General features: G+C 40.6%; 2 protein-coding genes across 2 annotated transcripts in view; both read left to right on the forward strand.

The window, feature by feature from the left end:
- The first annotated feature begins 2779 nt into the window (after window positions 1-2779).
- Window positions 2780-18587, forward strand: part of GOLM1 (golgi membrane protein 1) — a 139786-nt gene continuing 123978 nt past the window's right edge. Inside the window, exons 1-2 of the mRNA XM_032266333.1 lie at window positions 2780-2871; window positions 14573-14687. Coding sequence (XP_032122224.1) covers window positions 14604-14687 — 84 coding nt within the window. The 5' untranslated portion in view covers window positions 2780-2871; window positions 14573-14603. The remainder of the gene's footprint in view (window positions 2872-14572; window positions 14688-18587) is intronic.
- Window positions 2782-5367, forward strand: CUNH9orf153 (chromosome unknown C9orf153 homolog). Its single transcript, XM_032266336.1, has 2 exons — window positions 2782-2871; window positions 4543-5367. The coding sequence occupies exons 1-2, from the start codon at window positions 2803-2805 to the stop codon at window positions 5050-5052; spliced, it is 579 nt and encodes a 192-aa protein (XP_032122227.1). The 5' UTR covers window positions 2782-2802; the 3' UTR covers window positions 5053-5367.

The raw sequence follows: 18587 nt of genomic DNA on the forward strand, positions 1-18587 counted from the left end.
GTTGGCCATATTTCCATGACTTCTCCAGGAACACTCTCCATGAGGGATTGGATCAAAGGGCTAATCTAGATTTAGGTATTGACTTGGATCAAACAAAAAGACTGACGTTAAAAGTTTGCTAGTGGAGTCAGCATTTAAATGTATAAAAGCATTTTTGGCTAGTGATCTGTTTCAGCATTCAGAATCCTGACACTTCAGTGAGAGGGAGATGCGCCCAAAGGTAGTTTAGCAAAGAGTAAGATTAGCAAGAATCTAAACTTCTTTGTGCTCCATTCCCTGTCATCAATACTACTAATAAAATGAGGACATAATTCTTAGCTATTGCTTTGACTCTCTGTATAGAGAGTTGCAAGATTGGCCATTGAGGTTGGATATTGTCTACTTGAATTGGCACTGCTGATTAAAATTGGGAGGTGGCAAGGAAAGAGAGAAAGGAGGGGAGAGTGGAGAGAGGTTAAATCTTTCCCTCCTCTGAGGGAAGGGAGAATATATATTAACCCTTGGTGATGGGAGAGGGCAGGCTTCCTGCCCTCTGAAGTTGTCTGAAAGGCAATACTAGTAGTTGACTAGAAGGCATTGAGAGATTTTAGATAAAGCACGCTAGAGAAACATTTTCCTTTGCAGGAAACATTTCTTTCCTTTGCAGAAGGAAAGCACAATCAAGTCTTATTTTAACTGCCTAGGGATAAAAAGGTCTGTGGCAGGCATGCTACACTGTACCACTTTAGTCCTGCATATCAATATAGTGATCTCAGTAATGACAAATAGTGACAAAAATGTATTTGGAGAATATATAGATATATGTTTGGAGAATATGTGTGTGTGTGTGTGTGTGTGTGCATGTATATCTCCACGTATGTGTGTGTGGGGGTCCATTCTGGATTTTTCTACTTTGCTCAGGAAGGAGAAACATAGTTGTTTTCAGTTCATCCCAACTACCAAGTGAGTGCTTTTGGTTCATCTCAGGCACTCATCCCAGTGACCACAGCTGCCGGTCAGGATACAGTGGTACCCTGTACTTAGAAACATATTTTCCCTCCATACATTCCCTTACCTACCAATAAGGGTTTCACTGGAATAAATTAAACCAAGAATGTGAAGTATTATGGACTTTATCTGTATTTATTGCTATATAACAATTCACCCAAAGCTTAGTGGCTTGAAACAACAGTAATTTACTATTCGTCAAAATTTTAGAGTTGCCTTGCTCAGCTGAGAGGTGGTTCTTCTCCATTTGGGATCTGCTGAGGTTGCTTATGCTGCTGTAGTCATCTGGAGGCTTATCTGGGGCCCGGGGTGAACCACGATGGCTTCCTCTACATGTCTATTGGTTGGTGCTGGCGTCTGAGTCTGCGTGGTCTCTCCAGATGTGCAGCCAGTTCTCTTTACATGGTGGCTCAGGCTCCCAAGAATGTATAGGAAAGCTGCAAAGCTTCTAAGGCCCGTATTCCAGCATTCACACTGTGTCACTGACAAAATGCCAAGCATAGGCCAGCTATTGGTCAAAGCCAAGCATAGGTCAGCACAGTCAAATGTGGGAGAGAACTTAACTGCCACTTATCAATGAGATGAATTGTGACTATTCTGTGGCCATTTTAAATCTCTCACAGAGTAATTAAACACAATTCCACCTGTAAAATGCCTTATAGTGTATCTGGCACAAAGCAAGTTATTTTCAAAATGTTTATTGTTTTTATTATTACATATGAGCCTTTTCCTTCTGAATAAAAAATATGTTTTGTGGATAAGGAGGTGGGTGAGTTTTTCTTTACATGAATTGAAAGTTAATCAGAATATCTAAGACAAAAAAATAAAACCATCTGGCTGGGCGTGGTGGCTCATGTCTGTAATCCCAGCACTTTGGGAGGCCGAGGCGGGTAGATCACTTGAGATCAGGAGTTTGAGACCAGCCTGGCCAACACGGTGAAACCCCATCTCTGTTAAAAACACAAAATTAGCCGGGCATGGTGGCACATGTCTGTAATCCCAGCTACTTGGGAGGCTGAGGCAGGAGAATCTCTAGAACCCAGGAGGCGGAGGTTGTGGTGAGCTGAGATCGTGCCATTGCACTCCAGCCTGGGCAACAAGAGCAAAACTCCATCTCAAAAATATATATATATATAATAAAAAATACAACCATCCATATAGGATTCATTAAACTAGCATTAAAACTAAATACACATGTTGTAGAAGAATTTGGATATTTCAGAGAAATGTGCAGTTGAAATGTGACAAATTTGGCAGACCTAAACTAGGAAAAAGCAAATGAAAAATTTAAATTGTATTGATATGCGTTGGATTTGTGTCCCCATCCAAATCTCACTTCGAATTGTTATCCCGTGTTGGAGATGGGGCCTGGGAAGTGATTGGATCATGGAGAATTTCCCCCTTGCTGTTCTCATGATTGTGAGTTCTCATGAGACCTGGTTGTTTAAAAGTGTGTGGCACCGCCCACTTCACTCTTTCTCCTGTCCTGGCCATATAAGACGTGCCTACTTCTCCTTTGCCTTCCCCCAATAATTGTACGTTTCCTGAGGCCTCCCCAGTCATGCTTCCTGGACAGCCTGAAGGACCATGAGCCGATGAAACCTATATTCTTACAAATTACCCAGTTTCAGATAGTTATTTATAGCAATTCAAGAATGGACTAATATAGGTATAAAATATTCAAAATGTCCCACTCACAAATTTCTGAAGATTTAAGAAGTATCACCTTCTCTTTTGTATTTTATCTGGTTTTGATCTTTGGTTTTTGTCTTTTCTTATATTGCATTTTTAGGAATTAGAGAATAAAATCTCAGCATGATGTTCCTCAACAGAGACTCCAGTCCAGCTGAGGACGGCAGAGGGGCTGCCCTTCTTCAATGTTCGGTATGTGCTTAACATTGTATGATGGGGTGTACACAGGGAGCTTTACATTCAAGAATCATAAACATTCAAAATATTGAACTCACAATGACATACTTGGGGAGCCATAGGAAACACCAAAATGTCACTTTTAGTGACTTAACATTCTTAGTCACAGACAAATGTAGCTCTTCCCAGGGCAGATGAGCAGAAGTGCTGAACTGTTTTCATGATAGTTTGGTTATATAATTGGTTTTAAAGCACCATTCACCACTGTTAGCGTACTTTCTTTCTTTTTTTTTTTTTTCTTTAGGAAAAGGTGCGTTAACCAAAGAATAATCGAGCCCAATTTCCAGGTTGAGGATTTCATGATATCAGTCCAAACATCACACTATTTAACTCCCCAATAAAACATTGGAAAAAAGATGATCAGTGCTAACACATTTACACATAAAATCTCCACTTATGTACCAATTCCTAAAACAGTTACAAGATAGATACACAATTTGGGGTAAACTAACAAAACAGACTATCATAAAAAATTAAAGGCAATCCTCCTGGTCCACGGGCCCTTGTCACCTCTTACTTGAAGTTGGCGTAACTGAGAATGCATTAATATATTCCTGCACCACCTTGTAGCAGAACTCATACTGGTTCCAGGGTCTGGACCATGAGTAGCCTCTATAGCCACAAGCTCTCAACATTTTGGAAGACATCCAGAATCCCTTCTGCTTTCACACGTTAGCTCACTTTCTTTTTTTTTTTTTAATTAAAAAAAAAAAAAAAGACGGGGTTTCACCATGTTGGTCTGTCTGGTCTTGAACTCCTGACCTCAGGTGATCCACCTGCCTCGGCCTCCCAGAGTGCTAAGATTACAGGTGTGAGCCACTGCACCCGGCCTCACTTTCTATTTCTTGCCTTTGCAGTAACATTGACTAGGATTGAAAGAAAACTCTGTATTGGGCTAAACAACCTAAATTTTGGTTCTAACCTGAGACTGTGGCCTCTTTGGTTTTCCAATGTAATAGCCTAAGAAACGTCTTAGAAATGATGGGATTTGTAGGCAGTATAGGATTTCAGATGGGGACAGGTCCTCTCCGGGATCTCTTACTGTTTTTTCTGCCAACGACTATTCCCAGACACTCCATGAATGCAACCATTTGCTCTGGTCAAACATTTTAGTAAGCAATGACTATTACAGCCTCCTCAGCACTGGATTCCTGAACATTCTGGGTTCTTGGAACACCAGGAAGAAGCTTTGATATCTAAGTGATCTGGTTCCCTTTCTTCCTTCAAAGAAGTGTAGCATTGTTCAAAGCAAGCAAAGGCCACCATCTCCCACAGCTATTTCTCTGCATGGTCACTCATAGAATTTTAGAGTCGGAAAGATGACTTCAAGACTTCTGAGTTCAATTCTAACTGCTCAATTTTATGACAAGTGTTTATAAGACGTGTCTGATAATACATCTTTATGGGAATGAATCTGAGATTTGACCTCTCTGTTCTCTATTCCACATTGCCACAGTTGACTTGGTTTAGTTAGGCAAAGATATGTTCCAAAGATAAAAATGCTTTTGTTTTCATGGTTATCCATTGTCCTATGGTTATTTGTTATTTTTTCTAGGGTTTGTGGGTCTGCCCAAATATTACATTTTTGTCAGTCTCATGACTTGCCCCTTTTTTTTTTGTCCACAGCTGCCAGAATTATATGCATGTATTGAACATTTTAATAAGGAGAGCAAGAAATCAAATCTTCTAAAAATACATAGTATTTCACTTAACGAAGCACAGGAAGCACTTGCTAAAAACCTGAATGTTCTGTCATTGACCAAGGGCACTGATGTGAGAAGAGATCTCCAACCTGTTAGCAGGTGCACAGTGGTTAAAAAAGAGAAGAAGCCAGCATCCATGACTGAGCTGCTCCACCGCACCTTACTGGAGGGCTCACTCTCTCCAGTGGAGAGGCTCTCCAGGTCCCAGCAGAGGCTGTCACAGTGTGGGATCCCCCCTCCCAAGCACACTTTTCCTTATGAAATTCTCATTGATCACTCGAATGCCTTGGCCCAGGTTACCACACAGAAGAAGCTTCCAAGCGCCAAAATCTTATGCAGGCTAGGCATTACCAGTGCCACTACGGAAAAATTTGCCTTTGAAGATAAACTTCATAGATACTTCTTAGTTGACCCAGGTAATTTAAACAGATGAGGCCACGTGGCAGAAAAGGAATGGAAATCTCATTGCAAATTTACTAGAGCAGACATAGTCAAATGCTGACTTAACAGCAGTTTTGCAATTCTGGGGTTCATGGCTGAACAAGCCTGGGAAACATAGAAAGACCCCATCTCTACAACAAAAAATTTAAAATTAGCTGAGCTAGGTGGCATGTACCTATAATCTCAGCTACCTGAGAGGTTTAGGCATGAGGATCACTTGAGCACGGGAGTTCAAGGTGGCACTGGGCTATGATCACACCACTGCATTTCAGCCTGGGCAACAGAGCAAGAACGTGTCCCTAAAAAATGAATAAATAAAAATAAATTAAAATGCAGAACAGGGAATCCAGAATTCCAGGATCAAGTCCCAGATTCATTCTCAAAAAGATGTAATACATTCTTAAAAGATGTATTATTTATCCATGACACTTAAATGCTCCTTTACAAAATGAACCAGTTGAACTTGGACTTGAAAGCACTCATAGTTGTTTGTTTCTTGTTACATGAAGTTAGTATTATTTTTTCATTCTTCAGTATCTCGGCTTTGATGCAATTAAGGGATGTTTTTAAGAGATTTTTTTTCATGAATCTTTATTCTTATTGATACATTTCTAGCAGAGTTTTTAACAGAGGCCACCAACAACAGGAGGAAATCTTGATTTCTGATTCTTTAATAGAGTGGTGCCCATAAAAGGCAAAGGATCACACAAGTTTAAAATGCATGAAATGTATGATGCTAAATTTTAATGAGAAGGGAGTGTCTTATGCTCTAGGTCTCCATTTTACTTACATAATTTAAGAGAGGTAATATTTTGTCATTTTGTTAATACATCACATCAATTTGTAATAACCTGAGGTAGGTTCTTGATTCAAAATAAGACCATTTTCACAGCAAATATGACATCACCATTTTTATATGAAAAGTAGTGGGATGGGGCAACATGTCGAAACCCCGATTCTACAAAAAAAATTTAAAAAATAGCCAGGCATGGTAGCATGTACCTGTAGTCCCAGCTACTCGGGAGGCTGTGGCGGGAGAACTGCTTGAACCCAGGAGGCAGAGGCTGTAGTGAGCCAAGATGTGCCACTGCACTCCAACCTGGGGAATAGCGCAAAACTCTGTCTCAAAAAAAAAAAAAAAAAAAGTAATGGAAGAAGCAGAAGGAGCAGATTTAAAGGAATAGATTGATTACTATGAGTATATTTGGTCCAAGAAGTTGAAAGAGTCTTTGCTGTAACTCCCTACATTGATGTCTTAACAGAGCCAAATGCAGGTTCCTTTCATAGAGTCCTACTTTGTGTGCTTGGAGCCTAGGTAGAGGTGCAATAAAAGCAATCATAGGACTGGCCTAGATAATTCACAAAGTACACAAGTAAAGTCTAGGACCAGAGAGGAAAAATCATGAAAAGCGTTGAGACTCAGTAAGAAGAGCTAGTCAAAAACCTATTGAGAAGGGTTTTGGATGATTGATAGGGTCTTGAACATTTATGATTTTGCCATCCATAGGGGCCAAGTTTTTCTTTCATTCTAATGCATGAATTACCTGCTGTTACCTAACTTCTGGAGGTCTCTGATGTGGCCTCACAAACTCTGTGTTGAACTCTCTTCTATGCCTCTGTATCTTCATTTCCTGAGATACATTTCTGGTAAATTTCTGGTACGTGTCATGTCTATTCAAGAAACATGCATGGAACCAGGCAGGCATCTATGTGAAAGATGTCCAGTGATCCCTTAAGTGTAATTGGTATTGCGACAATTCATCTTCTACTCTCCTACTCAGTCCAGAAAAACTTTAGGATCCTGGTATTCCAAAGTATACTATAGGGCGTATCCCTATTAGCACCATGCACTGGTGGAGGAAAAGGGAGTTTTGCTCTTCTCCTATTGTATGAGCTCCTCTTATTCAGGCCAAATCTTGTAGAATCATGTAGGTTAGGAATGTGTTTGACCAAAAATAACAGGAAAACCAAACAGGGGTTATTTTTCTTGTATAGTTAGAAGTCTAAGAGTATGCAGATAATGGCTGGAACAATGCTTTTTATCTGTTTAATTAACACATTGTAATTGTACATATATATGGAATATGGAGTACAATGTATGTTTCAATAGATATATATGTTGTATAGTGATTGAATCAGTGTAGTTAGCCTGACCGTCATGCACTTACCATTTCTTTGTGGTGAGGGTTTTTTTTTTTTTTTTTGAGACAGTCTCACTCTGTCACCAGGCTGGAATGCAGTGGCGCAATCTCAGCTCACTGCAACCTCCACCTCTGGCTTCAAGTGATTCTCCTGCAACTGGGAGTACAGGCGCCTGCCACCATGGCCAGCTAATTTCTGTATTTTTAGTAGAGATGGGGTTTCACCATGTTGGCCAGGATGGGCTCCATCTTCTGACCTCGTGATCCGCCTGCCTCGGCCTCCCAAAGTGCTAGGATTACAGGCGTGAGCCACAATGCCTGACCTGTGGTGAGGACTTTTAAAAACCTTCCTTCTAGCTAATTTGTAAGATACCATATCTTATTGTTAACCATCCTTACTCTCTGTGCAATAGAACACCAGAATTGATTCTTCTTATCTAACTATAACTTTGTTTTAAATTAATTTTAATTTTGTTTTTGTTTTTGTTTTTTGAGACACTGTGTCACCCAGGTTGGAGTGCAATGACGCAATCTCAGCTCACTGCAGCCCTGACCTTCTGAACTCAAGCAGACCTCAGGTGCATGCCACCATGCCTGGCTAATTTTTGTATTTTTTGTAGATATGGGGTTTCACCATGTTGCCCAGGCTGGTCTTGAACGTCTAAGCTCAGGTAATCTGCCTGCCTTGGCCTCCCAAAGTGCTAGGATTATAGGCATGAGCCACCACTCCTGGCCCATTTTAAATTTTTTTGAGATGGTATCTTGCTATGTTGCCCAGGCTGGCCTCAAACTCCTGGGCTCAAGGAATCTTCCTCCTTCAGCCTCTTCAGTAGCTGGGACTTCAGGTACATGCCACTACGCAGGGCTTCTAATTACAACTCTGAACCCATTGACTTATCTCTCCCCATCTTCCGCTCCTTACTCTGTCCCTGGTGACCATGATTCCACTCTCTGTGGAGCCTTGCTTTCAAATGCTTCCAGGGACCTGGGCTCTGCCATTGTTTCATGTGTACCTTTTGTTTTCATGTCCAAAAGACATCTCCTTTATTCTCGGGTGCTGTGGCCACATTCCAGGCAGGAAGAGGTGGGATAGGATGAAGGTCCACATGGATACTTCTGTCCTTTTTTTTTTTTTTTTTGAGACGGAGTTTCACTCTTGTTACCCAGGCTGGAGTGCAATGGCGCGATCTCAGCTCACCGCAACCTCCGCCTCCTGGGTTCAGGCAATTCTCCTGCCTCAGCCTCCTCAGTAGCTGGGATTACAGGCATGCGCCACCATGCCCAGCTAATGTTTTGTATTTTTAGTAGAGACGGGGTTTCACCATGTTGACCAGGATGGTCTCGATCTCTTGACCTCGTGATCCACCCGCCTCAGCCTCCCAAAGTGCTGGGATTACAGGCGTGAGCCACCGCGCCCGGCTACTTCTGTCCTTTTTTAATAGGGAAGGAACTATTTTCTAGAACACCTCTCCCTAGGCGATTTCTTTATACATCTTCTTGGCCAGAATTGTTTCCAAATCATCACCCTTTCCTGCAGGGAAGGCTGGTGAATAGAGTTCTTAGCTCCCCTGTCTATAGCAGAGGAAGGCAGAAGAGGATTGCAGTGTGTATGGCGTAAGCCAACCTAAAGTGACTGTCAGAGATAATGACATGAAGTTCTTTTTTTTTTTTTTTTTTTTTTTTGAGACAGAGTCTCGCTCTGTTACCCAATGTGCAATGGCACGATCTCAGCTCACTGCAACCTCTGCCTCCTGGGTTCAAGCGATTCTCCTGCCTCAGCCTCCTGAGTAGCTGGGATGACAGGTGCCCGCCACCAGCTAATTTTGTATTTTAGTAGAGATGAGGTTTCATCATGTTGGCCAGGCTGGTCACTTTGGGAGGCCAAGGCAGGAGGATCACCTGAGATCAGGAGTTTGGGACATGAGGCTCTTAGTCACCAAAATCATCAGCTCTAGGACCTTCTCTTGTCAAAGATCCCCTTCCTTCCTTTTGCCACTTCTTGCTATGCCAGGCCTACAAAGATCTTGTCAAACTCCCTGAAACTTGGCAACTGGCCTTATCAACGGACTATTGAACACCATGGCCAGGTGTAGTGTTCTACTTGGGGAGGTATGAGCCCAAGGAAGAGCCTCTGGCACCTGTCTTCTACTTCAGGCATGGACAGAGTCTATATAAAGACTTTCTACCACAAAGGTCCAGGCCCTCCCAGTACAAGGAGGGAGGACTGATTGGGGTGGGGTGGTGTCTGCTCAGTCTTTGAACTGCAGGTGACCTGCTCAAATGTCACCATACCACATGGGGGATGGTAAAGTCACCCACCAGAAATAGACTAGCCCTCCTGCTCATCATCTGCTGTGACCATAATTCTCCTTATACTTATCTTGGTGGCCCGTTGACTCCTGGTTTTACACTCAAGCCCCTGCCTTCAGCCTTGCTTATGTTGTTTTCAGCATTGCAATGTATTTAGCCATGAAACGGGGCTGGGGGGGGGGAAGGGAACATGTGTTGTGTCTTTGCTTGATTCTTTCTCCTTGGCTCATTGACTCCTTGAAGGAATTTAACTGCTAATGACACCTCAAGCTTGTGGGTCCTGAACAAGTATGGAGAATGGCCAGATTCTAGCTAAGCCACTGCCCTTTTATAGTTAGGGCTTACATTAGCATCTTGGAAGAAATGATGCTAACAATCTGTGCACTTCTGACCCATCTTTCTCCATGTTTTAGGATCCTTTTCTCCTCCCTGCTGCTCTCGTTGCTCTGTAGAGCTTTTGTTTGCACATTCTGTTAGGACCCAAGCACAGAATGAGACTCCCTCCACCTGCCCGGGCCCTGCAGGGGTCCACTCAAGCCCAGTTAGCCAGACACAGTCAATTCCTGTTTAGGAGCATGCTTTACATGAGATAAACACCACAGGGTCTCCCTTAAGTTTATAAAGCTTTAGGACAGGCGCAGTGGATCACTCCTGTAATCCCAGTACTTTGGGAGGCCGAGGGGAGTGGATTACCTGAGGTCAGAAATTTGAGACCAGCCTGGCCAAAATGACGAAACCCCATCTCTACTAAAAATACACAAAAGAGTTAGCCAGGCATGGTGGAGTATGCCTGTAATTCCAGCTGCTCGGAAGGCTGAGGCAGGAGAATCACTTGAATCCAGGAGGTAGAGGTTGCAGTGAGCTGAGATTGCGCCATTGCCCTCCAGCCTGGGCAACAAAAGCAAAACTCTATCTCAAAAAATATAAATAAATTTAAAAAAGCTTTAGAAATGGCTTTCTGCCAGAAAGAGGGGATTCAAGTTCCTCAAAGGTTTATTCTGTCCATGAAGCATCTTTGAGTAATGAAAGGTTGAATAACAATACCACACCATGTGATTCTTTGAAAATATGGTTCTTTTCAGGAAAACAATTCATGGATCTAAGGGATCTGGAATGGAAATATTTTAAGGGGATTGTGAAGTGGAAGCACACTACTGCAATTTCATTCACAGGCATAAAATACAACACTGAGAAGAGATTTGTAGAGAGCCGGGACATGCCTGATGTTATTTTCCCCCCTATAGTTCGCAAGTCTTTGGTTATTTATCCTCAAATTGATCATCAAAATGAAGGAACTTATTCTCTTAAATGGAATATATAGTGTATTAAAATGTTTTGGACATATATTTCTGCTTTTGAGAGCATTGAATTTATGGGTGAAGAAGCCAAGCATCCAATAGAACATCTGAACTGAGTGTGTACAACACACATGAAGGTATGTTATAAAATTAAGTCATTACTATGGAGCAAAGGGTCCAATTTAATCTGCTCATGTGAGAAATGGTTTGGACTATGCAACCCATCTGGACCGACCAGGGCTAAAGTAAATATAGGTCATATGAAAAGAAAGGGTGTGTCTGAAGAACACCGAAGCAAGAATCGCTCTTTAAGGAATTTTAAGCACACAAGGAAGTTCCTCATCATAAAAGTATTTGGCAAATTCAACAAATAAATTAACAACTGAGGATATAGAGATCAATATGAGAACTTAAATATATTAACTGCCCAAAGACAAAGAAGGAGACAGCACCTATGAAATAAGAACAGGAAGATTTGAAAAAGAACAAATTGGAAATCTTGGAAGTAAAAGATATAGTCATTGAAAATTATAATAATAACCCTTGATAATTATCTCAGTGGTACCCTGGATATATCTGAAGAGAGAGGGCTAATAAGTTGGAAAACAACATTGAAAAGCTTATAGATTATAGCACAGTAAGACAGAGAAAGAAGAGCATTGGAGGGTAGAATGAGAAGTTCAGAAATGTATACAATGGAATCAGCAGAAAAAAATAGGAGAATGAAAAGGAAATGGTATTTGAAAATAAAATGACAAAAAATCTCAAGAAACGCATGAGATTTTGAACTGAAAAATATCAGACTGATTAGCAAGATATTGATAGTAGACCTATACCTAGAAACACTGTAGCAAAACTATTGACCACTAAGCCATAAAGAAAAATGTAATCTACAAAAGCATGATGGACCACATACAAATAAATGACAAATTGACAGTAGAACTTTCATTAACAATAGACATCAAAGGCAATAGTGTCATGTACTCACAATGCTAAAGGAAAACAACAATCTGTAATTCTATAAACAGCCCAACTCTGAGGAATAGGGGTAAAATAAATATGTCAAAAAATACATGAGCCTAAAATGTTTACTATCCATAATCCCTTGCTTAAAAAACTACTAATAAAGTATGTATTTTAGTAAGAACCCAGAGGGAATGCAAGAAATAATGGCAAGCAATTAAATTGTTGACAATATATGTGTCTGTGATTGTATAGATATTAAAATATATTTCTGGATTCTGTGTCCTAATATTTTTAAAAGTTGTCTCTATATAAGTGAAATTATTCTGTAGTCTCCACTTTTTGTACTATTTTTTAAAACCAGATTTTGGCATTAAAATTTATGCTGGCAGCCGGGGGCAGTGGCTCACGCGTGTAATCCCAGCACTTTGGGAGGCCAAGGTGGGCAGATCACTTGAGGTCAGGAGTTTGAGACCAGCCTGGCCAACATGGTGAAACCCCATCTCTACTAAAAATACAAAAATTAGATGAGTGTGCTTGGCTGCCTATAATCCCAGCTACTCAGAAAGTTGAGGCAGGAGAATCACTTGAACCCTGGAGGTGTAGGTTGCATTGAGCCCAGATCATACCACTGCACTCCAGCCGTGGCGATAGAGTGAGACTCCATCTAAAAAAAAAAAAAAAATTGTGCTGGCTTCAGCACAGTGACTATCTTCAGCAGAAGAAACTGTCTAAAATGAGCATGGAGTGGGTATTTGGGGTGCAAAAACTGTTCTGATTTTTAATCTTTTTGCACAGGTGTGTTCAGTATGCAAAAATTCCTCAAGCTACACACAACTATTAATTTTTCTCCATGCATATTATGTTTAAAAAAAAAAAGGTTTTGGAGCCAAAAACAGTGGTTTACTCCTGTAATCCCAGCTATTGAGGAGGCAAAGGCAGGAGGGTTGCCTGAGAGAGACCAGGAGTTCAAGAACAGCCTGAGCAACGTAGTGAGACCCTGCCTCTAAAACAAGTTACCAAAATTAGCTGGGTATGGTGGTGTGCACCTGTAGTCCCAGCTGCTTGACAGGCTGAGGCAAGAAAATTTCTTGAGCTTAGAAATCGAGGCTGCAATGAGTCATGATCATGCCACTGTACTTCAGTCTAGGCAACAAAGCTTAAAAAAAAAAACCAACCAAATAGTTTTTTAAAAGTTATGCTAGCTTTGTAAAATGAATTGGGAAGTTTTTCATCTTTTTTAAGGTCACAGATATTTAAACAATATTAGAAATATTGAAGTCTATCTAGAACTCAGCTATAAAACCATCCACTCTTGATATCTGTTCTTCTTGTTTTTATGAAAATGTTAAAACATTCATAAAAATGAATAGGATTCTACAATGAATTTGCACATATCCATAATCTAGACTCAACAGTTATTAAGATCTTATCCCGTTTTATCTTTTCCTTTTGTTGTGTTTGCTGTGTCTTCCGAAGTACTTTACAACAAATCAACAAATCTTAGACCCCATGTCTCAGATGTTACTTTTGTTTGCATCTTGGAAAAATATGGACATTTTCTTTCATAACCACCACGTGTTATTTACTAAGAAAAGTTAATAATTCCTTGGTACCATCTTTGTTTCTATATTCAAAGTCAACTTATTATAAAACTGTCTTTTTCTAGTTGGCTTATTTGAATCAGTATCCAAGCAAGGTCTAAAGATTGCATTTGATTGTTAGGTCTCTTAAGATTCTTTTAGTCTAGAGACATTTCTTATTTTTTTCATGCAATTGACTTACTAAAGAAATCGGTCCATTGACCTGTAGAAGGTCCCACCTTCTAGATTTGTATCCTCATGGTGTTAATTTGTTCTTCTAGCATATATATTTATTTAAAAATAAATTGATAGATTTATTTCTTATAAAGTGGATGTCTGTTAAAGATTAGTTCTGAGCTCACATCTTTTTGGAAAAAACACCTCATTGGGTGGTGCTGTGTACTTCAGATTGCTTCACAGCACAGGGCAAATAATGTCTATGGTTCTTTTAGTGAGTTTAAGATTGAGTAAAGGATTCAGGTGATGACAGTCTGATGCCTCTGTTTTATAAAGTCCCCATCAACTTTTCATCTAAAAGCTTTCATCCTTCGATGATGATGGTAGGCAGTGTTGAAGTCAAATAAAATATAGAAACACGTATCTGAATTTAAAACATTTTATTTGGGAAGCAAGAATTGCAATTTGAGTCATATACATACGCCAGGCTGCCTTCAGTGTGTCCAAAGAACAAAGAGAAGGTTGCAGGTTTTATAAAAAGAAATGTTAACCTATTGTTCTGAAAGATGGCACTAGCAAAGTTTTGGAGAACTGGCAAGCTCTAATTGGTGAGTGACCACGGTGGCTAAAACCAGTCTTAGAGTCTAAGCAAGTTGTTCCAGTCGCCATTAGATAAAACCGGTTTTAAGTTATAGCAGTCCATTTCAGCATCCAGGCTTGCAGAGAATGGCGTTCTTGGAGCAATGTTACGTGCCTTAATGCTTTTGCTCCTGGCCCCTCAACTCTGATTTAGTTAGGCATGATAAGAACTATCCAATTTGTATGATCAACTTTTATAGCAGCCTCTAAGAGGTTCTCCATGATCCCCGCCTCCTGCTATTGACTGTCTGTGTAATCTCCTTTCCTTGACTCTAGGTTGGACTTAAGACTTCTAGAATAGAGTGCAGCAGAGGTGATGGATGTCACTTCAAGAATAAGATAGCAAAAAGTCTGTGGATTCTACCTTGGACATCTTCTCTTGCTCTCTTTTTCACTGCCAGCTCTTAGAGAAGCCAGCTGCCATCTTGGGAGATGCCCTATGGAGAAGCCCACGTGGCACGTACCTGTTGTCCCTGGCTAACAGCCCGCAAGAACCTGAAATCTGCCAACAACCTCGTGAGTAAGCTTGTAGGCGAATATTCCCCAACTCAAGTCTTAAGATGACCGCAGCCCCTGTTGACGTTTTGACTGTCGTGTTGAGAGACTGAACCAGGACACTCTGGTAAGCCATCCTGATTCCTAACCCACAGAAACTGTGAGATAATAAATGTTTGTTGTTTTAAGCTGCAACATTCTGAAGTAATCTGTTACACAACAGTAGATAACTCATACTATGACCTTTGCCTGAATTATTTCATTAGTGGTTACTCGTTTGTGATTATCTAACTCTGCCATTAATTCTACATTTATTAGTTGGAAATTATTTGTCAATAAAAACTTTTCCTCATCAACTAGAGCTATTTAATTCCACTGAAATACAGCCTATAAGAAAGCAGGTTAATGGCTTGTTTTTTCTGTTGTCAATTTTTAGATTAAGGGCTGATGTTCTAGTTACTTCCAAAGGTTGCCAAAGAAGTGTTTCTTTCTCTCTTTTAAAATAGTATTGTGGCCGGGCATGGTGGCTCATACCTGTAATCCCCGTGCTTTGGGAGACGAAGGTAGACAGATCACTTGAGGCCTGGAATTCAACACCAGCCTGGCCAACATGACAGAAACCCCATCTCTACTAAAATTAAAAAATAAAAATATAGATTCTGTGAGATTTATGCTTTAAGGATCTTTTAATTTTCATCTTGATTTCATTGCCCAAAGATCATTCAGGAGCAGGTTATCACATTTTCATGTATTTGCATGATTGTGAGGGTTCCTTTTGGAGTTCATTTACAATTTTATTCCACTATGCTCTGAGAGAGTACTTGATATAATTTCAGTTTTCTTAAATTAACTGAGACTAGTTTTGTGACCTATCCTATGATCTATCTTGGAGAATGTTCCATGTGCTGATGAATAGAATGTATATTCTGCAGTTGTTGGGTAGAATGTTCTGTAAATATCTCTTAAGTCCATTGGTTCCAGGGTATAGCTTAAGTCCATTGTTTCTTTGTTAACTTTCTGTCTTGACCTGTCTAGAGCTGTCAGTAGAGTTTTGAAATCTTCCACTATTATTGTGTTGCTCTCTCTCATTTCTTAGGTCTGGTAGTAATAGTTTTATAAGTTTAGGAGCTCCAGCAGTATATGTGTATATATTTAGAATTGTGATATTTTCCTGTTGGAGTAGTCCTTTTATCATTGTATAGTGTCTGTCTTTGTTTTTTTAAACTGCTGTTGCTTTAAAGTTTGTTTTGTCTGATATAAAAACAGCCATTCCTGCTTGCTTTTGGTGTCCATTTGCATGGAATGTTTTTTTCCAACCCCTTACCTTAAGCTTATATGAGTCCTTTTGTGTTAGGTGAAAAACTTGGTTGGTGATTCATTCTGCCCTCCTGTATCTTTTAAGTGGAGCATTTAGGCCATTTATAGTCAATGCTAGTATTGAGATGTGAGGTACTGTTCTATTCATCATGCTATTGTTGCCTGAATACCTTGTTGTTTTTTCATTGTGTTATTGTTATATAGGTTCTGTGAGATTTATGCTTTAAGGAGGTTGTATTTTGGTGTATTTCAAGGATTTGTTTCAAGATTTAGAGCTCATTTTAGCAGTTCTTGTAGTGCTGGCTTGGTAGTGGTGAATTCTCTCTGTCTGGAAAAGACTGTATCTTTTCTTCATTTGTGAAGCTTAGTTTTGCTGGATACAAAATTCTTGGCTGATAATTGTTTTGTTTAAGAAGGCTAAAAATGCCGGGTGCGGTGGCTCAAGCCTGTAATCCCAGCACTTTGGGAGGCCGAGTTGGGTGGATAACAAGGTCAAGAGATCAAGACCATCCTGGTCAACATGGTGAAACCCTGTCTCTACTAAAAATACAAAACATTAGCTGGGCATGGTGGCACATGCCTGTAATCCCAGCTACTCAGGAGGTTGAGGCAGGAGAACTGCCTGAACCCAGGAGGTGGAGGTTGTGGCGAGCCAAGATCGCGCAATTGCACTCCAGCATAGGTAACAAGAGTGAAACTCCGTCTCAAAAGAAAAAAAAAAGAAGGCTAAAAATAGGACCCCAGGCCGGGTGTGGTGGCTCATGCCTGTAATCCCAGCACTTTGGGAGGCCTAAGCGGGTGGATCACGAGGTCAGGAGTTCAAGTCCAGCCTGACCAACATGGTGAAAATCCCATCTCTACTAAAAATGCAAAAGTTAGCTGGGTGTGGTGGCACGAGGCTGTAATCCCAATTACTTGGGAGGCTGAGGCAGGAGAATCACTTGAACCCGGGAGGCAGAGGTTGCAGTGAGCCAAGATTGCACCACTGAACTCCACCTTGGGCAATAGAGCAAGACTCCATTAAAAAAAAAAAAACAGGACTCCAATCCTTTCTAGGTTTTTGGGTTTTTTGCGGGGAATCTGCTGTTAATCTGATAGATTTTCCTCAGCAATTACCAAATGCTTTTGTCTCACAGTTCTTAAGATTCTTTTCTTCATCTTGACTTTAGATAATCTGATGAGATGTGCCTGGGCAATGATCTTTTTGTGATGAATTTTCCATGTGTTCTTTGGGCTTCTTGTATTTGGATGTCTAGATCTCTAGCAAGGCAAGGGGAATTTTCCTTGATTATTCCCTCAAATATATTTTCCAAACTTTTAGATTTGTCTTCTTCCTCAGGAACACTAATTATTCTTAGGTTTGGATGTTTAATGTAGGCCCAAACTTCTTGGAGGCTTTATTCATTTTTTTAAACTTCTTTTTCTTTGTCTTTGATAAATTTGGTTAATTCAAAAGCCTCGTCTTCGAGCTCTGAAGTTCTTTATTCTGCTTGCTTTGAAGAGGGGGACCCAGGCATCTCAGATCAACTTCCCTTTTGACTATCACACTGCATTTCAATAGAAGAAAAGGCTGACCGACTGGTGCCTCCTAGTTCACCTTCCTGTAGGTGGGGAAACTCTCCGGAAGGCACTGCTTTTACTTAAAACAAGATCAAGCCAGAAACCTTTTCACATGTGAGTCCTAAAACTGTAAACTGGAACCCTTTCATATGTGATTCCTGAAGCTATAAACCGAGACCCTTTTCATATGTTATTTCTAAAGCTATAAACCTAAGATTCTTCCACATGTAATATCTAAAGTTTAAGCCCATATAAAGGCAGCACCTTCCTTTGTTAGATGAGCTGAGCTTTGGACAAATTATCACTCAGTCTCCCGGCTGAATAAAACTCCTTTCCTCCTGTATTTGGTGTTCGGGAGATCCGTTTCCTGCGGCCGCTCCTGCTACAGTTTGATCCTATTGGTGACACTTTCCAGTGTATTTGGCATTTCTCTAAGTGTGTCCTTGATTTCCAGAAGTTGTGATTGCTTTTTATTTATACTCTCTATTTCACTGAAGAATCTCCTTTCTTATTCTGTATCATCTTTTTTATTTCTTTAAGTTAGACTTCACCTTTTTCTGGTGCATCCTTGATTAGCTTAATAATTGACTTTTCTGAATTCTTTTTCTGTCAATTCAGAGATTTCATCTTGGTTTGAATCCATTGCTGGTGAGCTGGTATGACCTTTTGGGATGTTAAAGAACCTTCTTTTGGGCCGGGCGCGGTGGCTCAAGCCTGTAATCCCAGCACTTTGGGAGGCTGAGGCGGGTGGATCACGAGGTCAAGAGATCGAGACCATCCTGGTCAACATGGTGAAACCCCGTCTCTACTAAAAATACAAAAAATCAGCTGGGCATGGTGGCGCATGCCTGTAATCCCAGCTACTGAGGAGGCTGAGGCAGGAGAATTGCTGGAACCCAGGAGGCGGAGGTTGCGGTGAGCCGAGATTGCGCCATTGCACTCCAGCCTGGGCAACAAGAGCGAAAAAACTCCGTCTCAAAAAAAAAAAAAAAAAAAAGAACCTCCTTTTGTCATATTACCGGAATTGCTTTTCTGGTTCTTTCT

The sequence above is a fragment of the Sapajus apella genome, unplaced genomic scaffold, assembly GCF_009761245.1.
Source record: "Sapajus apella isolate SASKATOON/1434 unplaced genomic scaffold, GSC_monkey_1.0 scaffold157, whole genome shotgun sequence".
In the NCBI taxonomy this organism is placed as follows: Eukaryota; Metazoa; Chordata; class Mammalia; order Primates; family Cebidae; genus Sapajus; species Sapajus apella.

What these genes read in the sequence shown, in the direction of transcription:
- CUNH9orf153 (XM_032266336.1), top strand. Translation starts at nt 2,803, where the DNA reads ATGATGTTCCTCAACAGAGACTCCAGTCCAGCTGAGGACGGCAGAGGG. An exon ending in CTGCCCTTCTTCAATGTTCG is followed by an intron (nt 2,872 to 4,542) that starts GTATGTGCTTAA and finishes TTTTGTCCACAG; the next exon opens with CTGCCAGAATTATATGCATG.